Source organism: Pygoscelis adeliae, unplaced genomic scaffold (genome assembly GCF_000699105.1).
Source record: "Pygoscelis adeliae isolate BGI_AS28 unplaced genomic scaffold, ASM69910v1 Scaffold166, whole genome shotgun sequence".
Classification (NCBI taxonomy): domain Eukaryota; kingdom Metazoa; phylum Chordata; class Aves; order Sphenisciformes; family Spheniscidae; genus Pygoscelis; species Pygoscelis adeliae.
In genome coordinates, this window is record NW_008825156.1 from 6,232,500 (window position 1) to 6,248,844 (window position 16,345).

Sequence of the window (16,345 nt, forward strand, 5' to 3'; positions counted from 1 at the left end):
TACTACTCGGGTATAATTTTCAACTGCTAAATTAGTGTACAAACCTTTTAAATACTGCAGACGTGCTGGAGTACCTAAATGGTCTAACTTTGCTTTCATTATTCTTTAGTTTTGACGTAAGCACAAGTTTCTCAGTGGTCTTTGAGACCGTTGATCAGTTGCTCATTCAAGGGCAGATTTCTGGATTGTAGAGGTAAAAATAGTTCAGTTATTTAGAAATGTAATCATAAGTAAATTTAAAAACCTAGATTATTATTCTCTACCTTGAATTATAAAACAGCAGGTCATAGAACCATACTAAGATTAAAAGCTTTGATTGTTTATCTGTAACCTTTTTGTGAGATTATCTAACTGCTTCTTACTGTAAGAAAAACTCTTGACTATCAAGAGATTAGGGTGGGGGGAAATTTGCTTTAATGCTGTGGAGTCTAGATTGCAATTCCATGTGATTTTTTTTTTTTCTTTTCCCTTTCATCCACTTCTAAGTGTATGTTACATTAACTGAAGGGCTTGCAGAACTCTGACTCTTTTTTGGTTGTTTTTTGTTTTTTTGTTTTTGGTTTTCTTCCTGTGGTGAAAGCCAACATCTGAGTTAGTAGACTGCAATGTTATATATTTCCTTTATAGCTTCTTTATCTGGTAATACTGAAAATTAGTAATAGCCTTTCAGATTCAGTAGACTTCTTAATCTCCCATATTGAAACATGCCTGGGTAAAAAATTAGTATCCAAAGGGATGGCTATATCTGGCTCTGAGACACATGCAGAGTTGTGACTGTCGCTCACTAATCGCTATCCTGTTGTCTTATTAATACATTTTATCATTAGAGACTTCATTATTTTCAAGGAGGGATTTTTTTTTTTTTAATTTTTTTTTTTTAAATAGAAACCTTCCTGGAAAGTTTAGGGAAATGGTTGGATCATTCAGTCAGACTTGCTAGTGAAGTGTGTATTTCCCAGTGTGTGATAGATTCTAAACCCCTTACTGGCACTGGAGAGATGTTTAGTTTGTATAGTTAAAGCCCTGCTGTTGTCATGGGTGACCATGGGTGAATTGTCAGCTTTATTTTAATTCTGGGGACCAAAGGATATAATTACTGTCATTATCACCATTATTCTTTACACATTGGTTGAATAATTCATATTTAACTGAAATCTGAATGTGGTTGATGCACTTCAGTGTAGTAACTGCTACCTGAAGTTCTTAACAGCTTAGTTAATTGAGATAATAATATTTACCTATTTCAAATAACTTTTTTTCCTCTGAAGTATTTTTCAGGTAAGTCAATCATTCATTGCATCTTCTTTATGCAGAAGGTAACAGAAAATATTTGTAGCAGCTGTATAAAAATCTAATTAAACTTGGATTGTCTTTAACTAGTTCTGGTTCCGTATTTAAATTTTCTATCTACGTTTTGTGAATACTTTCTTTCTAGGTGGACAATGTTATTAGCTCAGATAAATCGAGACTCTCAGGGAATGACTGAATTTTCTGGAGGCGGAATGGAGGCCCAGCATGTGACACTTTGTCTAACAGAAGCAGTAGCTGTGCAAGGTGAACGTTCAGGTTAAAATATCTCTACATTATTGTGTCTTTTCTGTTTGAAATGCAGATAAAACTCTAAAACTCACATAGTATATTCTAAATGAAAAGCCTAACAGAAATTATTCTTAGTTAACTGAGATTGATTAAGTTTACTAATTTAATTCTGAAAGGAAGTTATCTCTTAATTAGGGTAATAGGAGTGTAAATGTGCCAAAATAGATATAAAATCTGACTTTATTCTCACTATAGTTTTACTGCTTTATACTTTGTAACTTCAGTTTATATCTAAGTATGTATTAAACAAGTTTGAGTTTTAAAATAGATTGGTGATCTAGGATTGGTTTAAACTTTGTTTTCTGACAGCTTCCTTATGATTTTATGTGGTTAAAAACTTTTTCCTAAATCTGTGTTTTATTCTAAATAGATGTGTATATATTAATGACAGGTAGTAGTGTACAAAACAAAATTATCAATACAAGCATATATATCGTTATTTCACTGTTGACACTCATGACCTAATTAATATTTCTCCTAAAACCTCAGCTTTGTAGTTATTTATTCAGTGACATTGTAACTTTTTTATTTAAGAAAAATAACATTCTAGCTGTCATGTTTACAGAGCAAAATCTTGAACGTATGACCCTAGTATATGTTCAAGGTTCAAAAACCAGAAAGCAAGAAAGAACTATTTCCTATTATTATTTCTGAAATCATGCTTTAAGGGGATGCAATAATTTATGGGGGTGGTTAAGTTGTGATTTTTTAGGGTTTGATGCTGGTAATAGTGAATATGAACTTTTTTCCTTGGTAGATGGTGACAACTTGGAAAACATGGAAGGTGTAAGTTTGCAAGCGGTTACCCTTGCTGATGGCTCCACTGCTTACATACAGCACAATTCTAAAGGTAGGTAAATGACTAGAAGTTGAGTGGTATTGAAATCGTATTCCCCTTTTTAACCCTGTCTTTGGATTGTAAACCCCTTTGGATTGTAAAGTCAGGCAAAATCTGTACAATGTTTATGAAGTTCCAATTCCAGCTGGGAATTACAGGTATTACAGTAAGTAATACTATAAAACATTTATTTCTGCTACTAATAAGATGCAGGTATCAAATGCAGAACATAAGTCAAACAAAAGTGAGATGATCTTTATACTTGAAACCCAAATATCAACATTCTGCCTACTGGGTAGGACATCAGACCTTTTCCATTTTTTTTTATCCCAGAATTTTAAAACCTCTGTATAGTCACACTGTGCTTACTCTTTACTAAACATTATTTCTTGGTGATATTTTATTGATATTTTAATCCAGAAAGTATCAACTGTGTGTTTAAATTCTGATGTCATACAGAATTTTTTTAAGAATTCTAATTGTGTGTTTCAGATGGTAAATTAATGGATGGCCAAGTGATTCAATTAGAAGATGGTTCTGCTGCTTATGTTCAACATGTACCCATGCCCAAAAGCAGTAAGTGTAATAATACAAGAAATATATTCTAAAATAATGTATTACTGATAAATATTGATATTAAGTAATTAACGGTCTTTATAATAGCTTGATTTCTTATTTTAATGGAAACAGTCATGAAGAGATCCTAGGTATTTAGTAATCCTAGGTATTTAGTGTTTAATCTTTCCAACTAACGGATTTTTCAAACTATTATTGAAGCATTGTAATTCTTTCTTCTGAACAGGGGACAGCTTGCGTCTGGAAGATGGACAAGCAGTTCAGCTGGAGGATGGAACTACGGCATTTATTCATCACACCTCGAAAGGTAATTTTTTTTTAAGTATGATTTATTACATTAGAGTTCAACAGAACTTCAGCAGTATAAAATATGGTACTCTTTTTAGACTATGATGTTATTTAGTGTGATTCCCAATGTAGATTATTTGTTGCTTTTACTTTGTGACATCTGGAAATTGTTGAAATGAGAATGGTTCGGTTCCTTATTTGGGCCTCATATAACAGTTATAAACAGACTCAAACCCAGTGTATTTCACTTTTTTTTTAGCCCAGGATCACATTAAAGTAAGTATATGTCGTGTTAGTAGAGAATGTCAGCCCTTATACAGATTACAGCAATAACTGCATGTGAAAATGAGAAGAGAAAGCAGGTAAGAATCAATCGATCCCTCTTGAGCTAAAGAATGTAGAGATTGACTTAAATTTTAAAGATCATGCTATTGATGATTTTGCCGTTAGGTAGTAGGGCAGAAAATGTGACAGCTGATGGTTAAGAATGCAAACGTATTTATTTTAAATGGTAACTTAAATTTCTGCAGAAGATGATTACGCTAGTCTTGGAAACAGTACTACTTCTCTACAAACAGTGAACAAGTAGATATTTTAAGTCTGTTTAAATTAGTGTGACAAGAATTACATTCTACAGTAAGCAATACTAAGAGGAGAGAATATAATAAAAATTTCTTCCTTAAAAGTCATCCTATATTTTATGTTTCTTTTGCATATTTGCATGATTCTGTTCTTAAAATGATCAGATTTATGAATTCTAAAATCTGAAGTATTGACATCAGTACATGTGTTACATTATTTTCATTTTATTATGAATGGATACGAACTGGAAAGCATATTTGTGTTCCTGGTTTCCTTTGTAAATAAAGCTAGACCAATATAAAATTGGTTTTGCACTTTTTTATAAGTGTGCAGAAATAAAGCTACAGGAGGTGTTGTCTGGAAAAAAATTTCATCAGTGCTATTCATAGTAATATTTCAAGTGTTTATATTTCTCATATAATAGTGGTTATATATCTCACATATTTCATACATACATATGACTTTAGGAGACATTTCCTAAACAGCAGTTTCTCGTGTAACATGCAGACATTGCTATTCCTTTTCTTTCATAACACTTTGTAATATTATTTCTCAGACAGTTATGACCAGAGTGCATTACAAGCAGTCCAGCTGGAGGATGGAACTACTGCCTACATTCACCACACGGTGCAAATGCCACAGTCAGATACCATTTTAGCCATTCAAGCTGATGGCACAGTGGCAGGTCTTCATACAGGAGATGCAGCCATTGACCCAGATACCATCAGTGCTTTGGAACAATATGCAGCCAAGGTACGCTGAAAGACATTTTCTCTATCCATAACGTTTTAATGTAGCATCACAAGATATTTGGCAGCAAAAGCCAATTGTGATCAAAGAATTAAAATGATAATTGAGAGTCTTCAGACTTTTAGAAGAGAGAACACCAAATTGTCATGACAATGCTTCACTATCATGAGCAGCTCCAGTGTGTAGTGTTGCATAAAAAGAATAGAAGATTGAACACTGAAATGATGTGGAGTCAGACTGATTTGGAAAGTGATTTAGACAACTAAATAATAATTTTTCTTTAAAATACAGCATTGGAAAGGGGCCTCTTGAGAGGGCACTGTTTGGAAAGAAGGACAAAGTTAAATTATTCTTGTTCAGGCACTATTGCTGGTTTATTTGCTTGTTTTTTTTTTCCCCTTGCATTGGGAAGAGTAGGGCCTGGTGTACTGGGCAAGGACAATGCATGGTATGAAGTGTAAAACAGACAATTAGACAGTTACTGAGTTGGGAAGAAACTTCTTTGATCCATACTTTCAATAGTAAAATGTGGTATGATGCTCAAAATTCATGTTGTCCACTTTACTGGACTTCTGTAAAGCATGATGTAAGTATAATAATGGGTGGTGCAACTTCCATGACTTCATAGTTTAGCAGTGTCCCAGTTGCTGGAGGATTACCCTCAGTGCTTGTATTGCTCGGGAAAAAGAGTAGAATAAATTTTAAAATCTGTCCTCCAGTGTCACTGAGAGTTGTCAAATTTCGGGAGAAGGCCAGTTAGGATAATTAAATGGCTTAAACACTATTCTTTCCATTATGCTTCTGTCTGTTATAATTGAGAGATCCGAAGAGAGCCAGTCAGATTGTGTTGTGTTTGGCTATGCCTTAACATTTCATAAAATAAAAGGTAATTCAAGGTTAGCTGAGCTGTAGTGACAAGCTTTTACACATTTCCTAGCTACTATTTAATTTAGGTTTAAATCAATCATAACTTTGTCCTTCTTAACAAGGACCTATATTAATCATAATTTATTATAAGTTTCTGTTTTGGGAAGGTGAAGAAGAAACAGAAGAAATATAAATAAACGTGCATTTTTGTCCTATTTATCTCCACATGTGTTTTTAATTCCCTAATGTGAATTTGTTTTCTGTAGTGTACTTTTGTGTGACTAGGAAAAATTCTATTTATTTTCTTTAAGCTTTCATCTCAGAACCTTATTCTGAAAGGTGCTGCTAGAACCTCTCAGGGAAAGTCAGTAGAAGTGAGTTTCCAAGTATTGCACCTGTTTTACATACAAAAGCAAATAATAGCTCAATCGTCACAACCCTGTCTTTCTCTTAAAAGGAGAAATGTGGTTTTGTGATGCTACTCCATGTCCGTGTACACTTCATAGTGAGGCAATGTATACTTTTCATAGCAGCTGGTATAGGAACATTGAAAAAGGTGCAGGAAGGGGCAACAATGATGACCAAACATATGAAATACACGAGGTAAGTATATAATAGAATTTTATAAAATTTTAAGTGGCACACAGAATAGTGACTTGTCATTGTCTTTACCAGTGTAAGAACTGAGAAACATCATATGAAACTCTCAAGTGACAGGTTCAAGAAAAACAAGGGAAGAATACTTTTTCAAACAGCACAAAGTTAAATCATGGCACTGCTTGTAGGATATTGTGGATGCTAATACGTCCCTGGATTCAAAGAGCAATTAGGTAAATTCATAGAAGAAAAATGTATTCAGGGCTATTAGCTAGAAACATGTGACTTTAGTTCAGGAAGTTCCTAAGCCACAAATTGCTTGGAGGTTGGGAGAATATTTCTAGGAATGTATCACTATATGCGTGGCCTGTTCCTTTTAGTCTTCTCTAGCATCTGCTACTGGCTGCTGTTGGAAACAAAATGGTGCACTAGATTGACCTTTAGTTTGACTCAGTATAGGTGTTCTTAATGGAAGGCAGACTAAATCTTTCTTTAGAATCTAAGACAGTCTTTTAGGAGGAACTCAAAAATCTTCCTTGGAATCCTTCCAGAATTCTCCCAATACTTGCAAAAAAGGTTTAAAAATTGGGTGTCTTGCTTTTTTTGTTAACTTTGAAGGTTTTCTCTTCAAAACTTAAAAGGGCGAAGAAAATTGTAAAGGCAGATTTGGAGAATGGTGGTTCTTCTCTGTTCCCCTGTCCTATGTAACAGGCAGAAATAGCAAAGATCAGTAGGCTGCCTGAGATCAGTGTAGAAACTGTGAGAGAGTTCATACAAAGAGATCCAAGAATACTACTGAGAAGCTCAACTGGAAGTGGTGGAACGCACGTTTTTCATTGTCCCTTGCTTCTCAGTTAGGCATAGTACTACTTTCCCACATCTTGCAGAGCATATGCAAAACTAGAGTCCTCTTAATTTTGGGCTAAGTCAATGCCACCTTCCTTCCAAAGCAACCAAGGAAAAAAGAGATCATTGCTCTTGGTGAACATAAAGTCAGAAGCTACATAATGGAATTGTGAAGAAGTTACAACACATACTTTTCTTTCGTAAGCTGTTTTTCTGCAACATCCCAGCTGCTGGAAAAGTACAGTTCCTGAGATTTGTGTATGTCTACACCCATGCACACACATTTTGTTTGGATCATTTGTTTCCAGTGGCGTTGATGAACTTTTTATTTCATGTCAGCAGTTCCTTTCTCAACCAACAAGAGGAAGTTCAGAATGAAGTGATTCAAGTCTCCTTTCTGTGAAGGTTCTCTCCCGTCCCTTCAAAAATTCTGCAGGAGAAGGTCCCAAAATGGCTATTGTTTCCTTTAAAAAAAAAAAACCCACATGAAAATTACCTGCTTGCAGAGTCTCTCTGCAATCTCTCTGTAATGTAAACTTGCCCCTGGATACTTTCCTCTTCACTGTTTTAGCTCAAAGTTGCCAAAAGTGTATTGCTCACAATCATCTAATTTAGAAAGATAGTACGGTCTGAAAACCTCTTATGGGACAAGTTCATCTTCAGTCTCCAAGCGAAATGTTGGTAGCTGATGCTTTGAGCAAGATACTTTACACAACCATTAACATTCTCAGGAGCCTGCTCTGACCTCCTTAGTTAAAGGGCATAAGCATACCATGCTGAGGTAGGGTTCCTGCCAAACTATTTTAGAGAAGAATAAAATCACTTAGACTAGATTTAGGTGCATCAATCTCAGCCTTGAGTGTAATGCATGCAGAGAGTATTGTGAATGCCTGTGCTCAATACAGAGGCAATTAAGGAATGGGAAACTACGTAAAGTATACTTCAAATTAGTTTTTTCTACAGTTACTAATAAGACACTGTTCTTTGAGTTAATGTATGTGAGAGAGTTTGTTGTTGTTTTTTTTAAACAGGGCAATTATATTTTTATTTAAATAAAAAATTAAAATTAACATCTAATACTCCTTCAAATATTTTTATAAGCTCCTTGGAAAGCAGCAATACTTTTCTCCTCCTGTAGACTGTTTTGAAAAATAAACCTATGGAGCAATACGCAAGTCTTTGCTTAGCTGTTGTAATTTGACTATTTCAAATTGAGATGTAACACATTGTCTTAGGTATTTTGATTCCAAAGGAGTTGTGCTGTTCGAAACAAGTAAATTCTGCTTAACAGGGAGTGAGAGAGATATCCCTATTGTAAAAGAAGTAAACGTTTTCTTTTTTTCTGTCAGAACTCAGTATTGTTAAATTTATTAATTTATTTTAATACCTTTGTCAGTCGATTAATTTAACGTACTTGGTTCTTGCAGTCTTTCCTACCTTGTTTTAAGACAACTTTGAGATGCTCACTTTACCTGTTCTATAATGCAGGTGCTACAAGTGGTGATTTTCATGTAAGCTAATGTACTATAGGATAACCATGTTTCAAGCTTCCAAGAGGGAGCTAGAGAGCTATGAAATAATAAGCCTTCAGGAACTGTCTGTAACCCTGTGTTTTTCAGATGAATAAAAATAACCTGTAAATGTTTTTCCCATTTCAACTTCATTTTTCAGGTGTCTATTGATGGAAATGACAGTGTTAGTGGCACAGGAATGATAGGTGAAAATGAACAAGATAAAAAAATGCAGGTATGTAGCCCAATACAAAACAGTTAAATATATCTATTTCTTCTCTCTTCTCTGCCCAGCAACATGCATGATAGGTAGTCCTGTGTAGCCATGAACTAGGGTCTGCTGCTACCCTTCAGGAATTTTAGATCTCAAACCTATACAGATAGGTCATATTTCTCACTTTGTACTAGATCCTTTCACAGGATTTTAAAAAGATTTTCTAATGTTTACTGTCTTCTGGGGTTTTTCTGTTAAAAGGTAATTAAAAATTATGTTGGACTTCTAAGATTTTTCAAGCTGACCTGAGTATTTCATCAGCAAGGGTGTAAGTATTTCAGTTCTTTTCCAGAGAATGAACTGACTTTTTATAGTCCTTAAAGCAGAAGGAATGCTGACTCAATTAATGAATTATTTTCTTCTCAAGAGAGACAATTCCAGGCATATGTCTGGAACTGTTCTCTCTTTGGTGACTTATTTTGATTCCACTTGTCCTGTTAGAGTCCCTGACTTTTATTGCGGGTTTTTTAACTAATCAGTAGATAAGAGAGTTGTTCCTGGTGAATGCTTAAAGAAGCAGAAAAATACTTCCATTTCTTTTTCTGTATTCATGTTGTTAGTATGTAGAAATATGAAAACCTTCTCAATGTGAAAATATTAACTTAGAAGTTCAAAGGGCAATGGAAAATACAGGTGCAACTCACTAAGTCTGAAGCTGTTTTCACCTGGGATCTGTAAAATTATGTAGGGAGAATGGTATTTGTCATCATAACATATTTTATTAAAGGAAAAGGCGTATTCTGGGCTTCAAAGAATTATGACCAACAACAAAAACAATAATAAAACCCCTATACCCTCACATGTTCAAACGACAAAATCAAAAACAGAAAAGTCATTGCACTGAGAAAGGTTTGGTCAGAGAAGCCCTGTTTTTCCTTTTTGTTTAATGTAGGAGATAACGAACTAGACAAGGAGGAAAAATATCTTCCACAGTAAAATACAGTATCTGTGAAAGGAAGAATTATAGGCTCACAGTTACCTCAAAATTCTCTCTTAATTTTTTTAAAAGCTAGGTCCCACAATACTTAAAGCTGCAGACACTCCATTGTTGCCTGTGTGGCATGACTGTGAAAGGAGAGAATAGCTAATATGTGCATTATTTATGGCATTGGAATATATTCCATAAGATGAAAACAAGAAATTCAGAGGTTTTGCACACTTGTAGGTTGGAATAGGGATACTACTCCAACAAATTAAAAAATTAAAGGAAGACTAAGGAAAGATTTTGGTTGGTTTTAGCTGGAAGAGCCTATTAAGCAAAATGACCTGTAACCAGTATCCAGTTACATGTTGATTTCAGCCTCAGCCCCAAAACAAAGTGAATCTGGAGGTTGTTTTATCTTATAAGTGTATGGCAACATATATGCCATATGGAAATGTGCCAATCTTATGGAGCATCATATGTTCCAAACAAAACAAATCTGATATTTCAAAAGGTATTGAGGCTTAGTCTCAAATTCTGACCCCTATAAGGTGACTTCTTCAGTTGGCCAACTGAAGGGTCCCAAAGCTATCAATTATCTCTGAAAATCTTAATCATGTTTATGTCTTGATTCAAGTAGATACCTACTTGTAACTCATTCTGAAATAATATATTACTTGGGATAAAATAGTCTCATATATAGTATTAAATAAGTGTATATTTATAAACGTTTTAAGTCCACAGGTAACACAAGAACAGAACAGATGTCATGCTGCTAAGTAGTCATTCAAACTTGCATGTGGTTAGGTTTGTCACCAAAGAAAAAAGCATAAAACCCCTTTGTGATTTCTACATGTGAAAACAAAAGACGACGTGTGCCCAAATGGATATCACACACTACTTCCTTTCAAATCTCTTACCCATCTGTTCATAATAAAAGCAGAATCATATGACTGAAGTTTGTATGTATACAATATAAAAATCTTATCTGAGATCTTTGTTACCTTTGCTGTTCTCCTGTGTTGCCTGTCTGAACGCAGGATGCATTTGTGATTTCTTTTAAAATTAGGGTTGGGGTTTTTTTAAACTTTGTCTATTTAAAAGTACGTTGAAGTACACAATTTCTCCCAACAAGTTTCACATGATTATAGAGGTGCTTTATTTGCTTTGTTCTTCTGATTTTGTGCCTCCTAACATCTGAATTTTTTAGTTTCTTTAGAGTGTATTATCTTCTAAGAACAGTAATTTTAATACTATATCTGTCCTTGTTGAATGATAATGCTGAATTCTTAATAATCCCCAAGTCATACCAACTAATGTATTATGAAGAAACACATACTTCTGCAAACAGTTGTTTGAACAAACAAATGCTCGTGATGTTCAACTGATTTTTTCCTAAATGTTCCATTTGTTTTATTCCCCCCCCCCCCTTATATCAATCTTAATATTGGTAAAATTATTCTGGTTATTTCCTTACAGATATTAGCACAATGATTATAGAACTGCTTTAATTTTCTTTTAAACATTGGCATACTTCAGCTTTATAGCGGATCTTAGCAATTGTATACATGTTTTTATATGCTGAAATAACAAAGAAATACTAGCAGGTTTACTGATAGAAAAAACAAATCAATGCTTAAGTGCAGGTGCTCAACCAAGCGTCTTCATGATCCTTAATGTATTAAAGTGATTTCTGTGATTCATGATATCATAGGTTAAAAAATAGTAATGGGTTTCTTGATTCATGAAGTTATGTTTTTCTCCATGGTTCCAGAGAAGCTTTTCTGAAGTGGTGGAGTTGTACATTTCTGTTGATTAAAAATTTCATATTCAACTTTGCATCTTTAGTCTTAAGAACAGTCTCAAGGTAACAGGGGGCATACTCCCTGAAGAATCCATAGGAAAGTTATTCTCAGTTAAATTTCTGGTCTATCTGAATGGGGAATTAGAGGTCTATGTGCAGTTGCCGGGCTACAGCTTCATTGGGATGAGGGAGATGTGGTGGGATAGTTCAGATGACTGGAGTGCTGTGAAAGAGGCTCTTTAATAAGGCCAAGTGGGGAAGGAGATGAGGGGGAGCTGCTCTTCATGTGAGAACAGCAGGACTGCACAGGGCTCTACTTTGGGACGGGTGATGAGCCAGTCAAGAGCTGATGGGTCAGAATTAGCTGGCAGACCAGTGTGGGTGGCGTTGTGGTGGCTGTCTGCTACAGAGTGCCTGATGAGGAAGAAGATGAGGCCTTCTTCAGACAACTGGAAGAAGCCTCATGTTCACAGGCCCAGGTCCTCATGGGGAATTTTAACTACCTTGGTATCTGCTGGAAGAGCATCACAACAGGGCACGTGAAATCCAGGAGGTTTCTGGAGTTCAGGAATGGCAACTGGCAACCTAACGCAGGTTATTGAGCAGCTGGCAAAGTGAGACACTTTGCTGGACCTCATACTTACCAAGAAGAATTACTTGGGAATGTGAAGGCTGGGGACAGCCTTCAGGAGTCTCCATCCTTAGAGATACTCAGAACCCATCTGGATACTGCTGTGAGCAACCTGCTGCGGCTGACCCTGCTTTGAGCAAGGGGTGTTGGACTAGAAGATCTCCAGAGGTGCCTGCCTACCTCATTGATTCTGTGGAATGTTCTTTTGACAATTCAGAATAGAATTTGATCCATAAGAAAAGGGGGGTGGTTTAAAGGAAGGGTAGACGTTTTAAAGTACTCTCGATTACTTTGCATGCAGTTGTATCAAAATGTTTACATTTGGGCTTTCGCCTCTTTCTTCAGTCTGTATGAATGTTTCTTGCATATTAGTGTATGAAGAAGCCTTTAAAAGTGGTTTAAGTTGCATTGCAAAGCTATTCTGTGTATTTTCCTGTTGTGTCATGCCAGAAAGGAGAGTAGAACCTAGCTCAAATTGCTCCAATTAGTTTGCTCAAAACACATGCATTACATGTACATGTACATGACAAAGTACAAAATGCTTTCCTTCATTTTCAAAAAGTGCTCATTATAAGTGCATTTAATTATTGTTTGGCTTTTGCATGAATTTATCTTTGAAGGTGGTCTGATTTATGGCTAATCTGCCTTAGGAACGGATCCAGTGCCTTAGATACAATCTAAGCCTCTTCTGTCTAGTAATTTGGTCATCTTACCACTGGGCTTATATTCAAATTATTTTGTCTTTGTTGTTATTTGGCTAATTAATGCATGCATTTAAATTTGCTAGCTACAAGTAAATATGTTTTACAGTTTCTCTTTTTCCTTTCATCAGAACTTAATGCTTTTTAGTTATTTATTTTTAGTTTGTTTATTGAGGACTAAGAAATACATGGCATAGCAGAGAGAGACAAAAGAAACCTATCAGGATCAGCTCTGGCTTGGTAGCAAAATAGTGTGTGACTTTTCTGATCCATTGTAGTTTTTTTTAATTTTTTTTTTTTAACTTAAGATTGTCTTGCAAGGACATGGAACAAGAGTGACTGCAAAATCTCAGCAGAGTGGAGAGAAGGCCTTTCGCTGTGATTACGATGGCTGTGGAAAACTGTACACAACAGCTCACCATCTTAAGGTGATAAGATGTAAAATGAGCATTGTTACTTTGCAGGCATGACTTTTGACAGATTATGTGGTTAAAAGTAACAGAAATTAACAGAGAGCCAGTCGCAATAGTGCTGTTTTGTCAAATGTTTATTGGATTGATTTTACAATAATTGGTTGTCCCAGGTGCTCAGCCGATTTTGCTTAGTGCTCTGGATAGATGCAGGTGTGGGAACATTAGGCTCCTATATTGCCAGCATGTAAGAAGTCTCTTGTTGAGATAGTTTCTACCAGCAGTGTCACAGAAATTCTGAAATCCAGTGTTCACTTTATCTGCTTTATGTGTATGCATGATCATGCAAAAACTCCAGTTTTTGAAAGATTTTACCATCATAATACAAAGTCTAACTCTTCAATCCAACATTCAAAGTGAAAAGTGGGAACATCTTTTCTTTACAGGTGGCAACTCCTTAATTTTCTTCCTTTTTTAAATTAAGTAAAGGAATTACTGAAAACAGTAAGGGTGTTGAGCTGTTCCATTACAACATTCCAGCTTAGGCTGAGATAATCACTTGCCAATGAGGTAAACTCCTTGCAGTGCTGCCTTGTCTCTGACAAAATGCTCTGGAGTCAGTGAGTCATTGACTCTTATGTGTTAAAATGGTGTCCTTGCTGTAGAGGTTTCATGCAATATACGAGGATCATTAGAAGCACTGAAGAGAGTGGGCTCCGAGGCATGTTTGCATACTGTCTTTAACGTAGTTGCATGATGGCAACTCTGTGTGTACTTACAGAAGTAGTTTTTGCAAAACTGACTGAAAGGATCAGATTAGACCTTGGAAAGAGACATCTTTAGTTTTAGGAAAAACATCACTACCATATTTCATTATTTTTTTTAATCACTGATTTAAAAAGAAGACACTTGAATGTGAATCTTAGGAAGAAAAATAAAATATGTTGTCTTTGAGAATGAGCTGTTTCTGTGTTGAAGTAATCAGATACAACATTTCATTAAGTCAGTGTATTGGATGTTTTGACAGGTGCATGAAAGGTCACACACAGGAGACAGACCATATCAGTGTGAACATCCTGGATGTGGCAAAGCCTTTGCAACAGGTAATCTTTTGTAGACTAGCTCCTCCTGCTTGTTAGTGTTTGTCTCTGTATAAAGTAAGTTTTTAATATTGCCTTTTTTAAACTGCTAAGTAAAGAACTTGGTTGGGAGAACTGCAAAAAAAAAGTCATCATTTCAGCTAACGTAGCATATAGAAAGGACAGAGGATGTAACTCTTAGTTACTGAAGGAGGAATGAGGTGAAACACTTGACACTTTCCCTTACTCTTCACCTGTTACGCTACAGTCAGATTTTATGTTGAAAAAATAGGTCTTTCTTAACATGAAACTAATAGTAAGTTAAATGAGGTGATAATAAGAAGCTGAAACTGTTGGCTAGAGGTAAATACCTGATCTTCTGTTCCAAATTTGAAAGAAACTTTGGAAGGTGCTGTTTTAAGTGTTCTTTATTTAATTTATATTAGAGAGTGACATTTCTCATTAAGTGAACTCTACATTTCGTACAGACTACTCTGTTCATAAATGATGCTCTCCCTGAGATGGAATTTGAGTGTGCAAAATGCAATTATGAAGAATGAACATGGAAGAAAGTGAAAGAGCAAAACTTGTTTCATATTTTATTCTTTTACTTTGAATGTAAATGAGTATGTTGCTTAGAAAAGTTAGGCTCTGTTTTAAAAAAAAAACCCTAAGGTGTTTTTAAAATAACTTCATCTGATCTAATACACTTAATACTGTTTCTTTGGATAGAAGCAAGCAAAAGAAATGCTAATGAGAAAGGTCAAAAGGGAAGCAACCACACTTAAAGGGTTGCACCTAAGTTTAATTGCACGGTGTTTGTAAAGGGATTTCAAAACTACATAATGAAATGTTCTCTTCCCTTGCAACAGACTGATGTATGGCTATAAACAGCTGTTTGTCTATTAATACCATATTTTTGGTCAGAGCATTGTACCACTGTAGTTCAGCAATTCTTGCCTTTGATAAAGTTCATTTTAATTACTGAATGCTCTCGGTTTAAATATTAAGAACTCTCCTGGATTGGATCATGAAATTGACTTTATTTTAGATGTAAGAATGAATTATTGTTCAGATTGGTAGACATGCTTTGTGTTTTTAAAAACATCGAGAACAGGAATTTCAGCTGTTTTAGGGAGAACACACTGTGAAACTAAAGCAGGTGCCATCTTCTTACAGACTATTACTTTATTTTGTAGAAATACATACATCACTTGCGGACACAAGTAAAATTCAAGTTCAATTTCTAAAATGGCTGTTTCAGGGTTCTTTAGTCATGACCTTTTCAGGGAAATGCAGAAAGGAAAATCTTGGTAAAATGCTTTTTGCAGAATGATTTACAGAGGGCCTGATCCAAAGCTCACTTTAGACTGGTAGAGTTTTTGATGATGAGTTCCTAAAAGTGATCTTAAAGGGAATGAGTGTCCATGACTGCTATCAGTTGGCACCTGTATATGTGATGATGTTAATAATAAGGTTTAAAATAATTAGAATTTAGAGCCTGGATAGCAGAAGAGCTTTTACTGCTGAGTTCATGAATGGTACTGATTTTTGTATGAGTGAATAATTAAATGTCATTTTGATGTCAGTAGTGGTAAGAGATAAAAAGTAGATGGAATACAGAGCATACAGCTTCCTCAGAAGACAGAATAAATATTTGTCCACATTATAATCATTACAGTTTATCCTTTTGAAGGGAAGGAGAAGCATTATGGAAGTGTACTTTCTTCATAAATGAAGGATGAAAGAATTTCTAAACTGTATCTAGAGTGCTGCTGCTCTGTATGGTAGAATGAAGAGCTTTTGAAGAGTGAAAGCAAATTTTACTTATCAGGGAGCTTCCTGATTGGAATGGCAAGCACAGCTTTTGATGGTGATGGTTTATGAGTATCCTAATTTTGTGTTTATACTATTATAACATCCTTTCTGATCTTCAGGGTATGGGTTAAAAAGTCATGTCCGAACACACACTGGTGAAAAGCCTTATCGGTGCACAGAAGAAAATTGCACCAAATCATTCAAGACTTCAGGAGACCTGCAGAAACATATCCGAACCCACACAGGTACTAT

At 35.3% G+C, this 16,345-nt stretch overlaps 1 protein-coding gene across 3 annotated transcripts in view; it reads left to right on the plus strand.

Annotated features, from left to right (window-relative positions):
- Window positions 1-1,434: 1,434 nt before the first annotated feature.
- Window positions 1,435-16,345, plus strand: part of ZNF143 (zinc finger protein 143) — a 28,938-nt gene continuing 14,027 nt past the window's right edge. For 2 of the 3 annotated variants that reach the window (XM_009328570.1, XM_009328569.1), the window contains exons 1-9: window positions 1,435-1,566; window positions 2,357-2,449; window positions 2,930-3,013; window positions 3,240-3,320; window positions 4,440-4,636; window positions 8,615-8,689; window positions 13,095-13,214; window positions 14,224-14,299; window positions 16,213-16,338. In XM_009328570.1, the coding sequence (XP_009326845.1) occupies window positions 1,443-1,566; window positions 2,357-2,449; window positions 2,930-3,013; window positions 3,240-3,320; window positions 4,440-4,636; window positions 8,615-8,689; window positions 13,095-13,214; window positions 14,224-14,299; window positions 16,213-16,338 (976 nt within the window). In that variant the 5' untranslated portion in view covers window positions 1,435-1,442. The remainder of the gene's footprint in view (window positions 1,567-2,356; window positions 2,450-2,929; window positions 3,014-3,239; window positions 3,321-4,439; window positions 4,637-8,614; window positions 8,690-13,094; window positions 13,215-14,223; window positions 14,300-16,212; window positions 16,339-16,345) is intronic. The other variant, XM_009328571.1, reaches the window with a different exon arrangement.